The sequence below is a fragment of the Saprolegnia parasitica genome, assembly GCF_000151545.1.
Source record: "Saprolegnia parasitica CBS 223.65 unplaced genomic scaffold supercont2.678, whole genome shotgun sequence".
Lineage (NCBI taxonomy): Eukaryota > Oomycota > Saprolegniomycetes > Saprolegniales > Saprolegniaceae > Saprolegnia > Saprolegnia parasitica.
In genome coordinates, this window is record NW_012157072.1 from 974 (window position 1) to 2,483 (window position 1,510).

General features: G+C 59.5%; 1 protein-coding gene across 1 annotated transcript in view; it reads right to left on the bottom strand.

The window, feature by feature from the left end:
• SPRG_22389 (hypothetical protein) overlaps positions 1-939 on the bottom strand; it is a gene marked incomplete at both ends in the record, with an annotated part of 1,786 nt that extends 847 nt beyond the window's left edge. Inside the window, one exon of the mRNA XM_012356988.1 lies at positions 27-939. Coding sequence (XP_012212378.1) covers positions 27-939 — 913 coding nt within the window. The remainder of the gene's footprint in view (positions 1-26) is intronic.
• Positions 940-1,510: the final 571 nt, after the last annotated feature.

Here is a 1,510-nt window from a genome sequence, read left to right on the forward strand (position 1 = left end):
GTTGGCCGGGCACGCACTCGACGAACCCGTACACGTCTCGGCGACGTCGCATTTGCCGTCGGCGGCGCGGCACACAACGGTGGACGGACGGTACTTGTCGACGCAGTTGCCCTTGCCGTCGCAGACGTCCTGGTCGTCACACGCGCCACCGTTGCTCGTGCCCGTGCACTTGGTCGCCGCACCTGCAAATCCGTCGGCAGGGCATGCGCTCGACGTCCCCGTGCACTTTTCGCTCACGTCGCAGTCGCCCTTGGACGCGCGGCAGACCGTCGTCGATGGCAAATACACGTCGACGCAGTTGCCCTTGCCGTCGCAGACGTCCTGTCCGTCGCACGCGCCACCATTCGACGCTCCGCTGCACGACTTGTCCTTGGAGGCAAACTGGTCCACGGGACACGACCCCGACGTCCCCGAGCACGTCTCGGCCACGTCACAGGCACCCTTGGAGACGCGGCAGACGGTGGTCGACGGCAAGAACTTGTCAATGCAGCTGCCAAAACCATCGCAGTAGTCTTGGGCATCGCATGGACCACCGTTGCAGCTCCCCGAGCACGCCATCGTCGGAGGTGCGTAGCTGTCGATTGGACACGCGCCCGAGGACCCCGTGCACATCTCGGCGACATCGCACTGGCCACTGGAAGGCCGGCACACGCTCGTCGACGGCTTGAAAGCGCTGATGCATTCGGCCTTGTCGTTGCAATAATCGTTGGCGTCGTCGTCACAGGCGCCGCCGTTCGTGCAGCTCTGGCCCGGGCACTTGGCACCGGTGGGCTTTTGCGTGTACGCGCAGCGCCCGCGCGTGCACACGGGGGCGGCGTAGCACGTGATTTGCGGACAGTCGGTGTCGCACGAGCACGCCTTGGCAATGTCTTGGAGGAGCTCCATGTCGAACGAGGCTGCGACAGCGTTGGCAAGCGCGAGAATCCAAAGCAGCTTCATCGTCGCCAAGCAAGTTGGAGAATGCAGTTCGGTACCATGGACGTCGATGGCAGACCTTCGGATCGAACACCATCCCACGCACCTCAGAGGCAATGTTCCAAGACGGCTGTACCACCAGCGTCGAAAGGATCTCTTTTTCCACCAGCGTCGCCGTCGAAGATTTGCAAGTCGTTGTTCGTTTTGAACCTCTAAATCTCGGGCGAACCTCTAAATCTCGGGTGAACCTCTAAATCTCTAAATGGTCAACCAAGACCACCGACAGGACACTCGGATTCAATATGTTGCCACCTAAGAGTGCTGTGGAACATTTAGCACAAGTTGATACGTAGCCAAGCCCTCGCGTAGATGCAGTGGAGGACTAAATGGACCTGCGACGGCTAGGTGGACACTCTCTTTCTGAATTCACGTTTTAGTACCGGTACTCCCCAAAAAAGGTCTTGCCAATGGCGACAAAAATGCGTCGCGACTGCTGGTAGCCAACCTTGACAGAATGTTCCAAAGCACTCTCAAGTGACAGCATATTGAATCCCAAGAGTCCTGCCAGTGGTGTGGAAGCCGCGATAACTTGCCT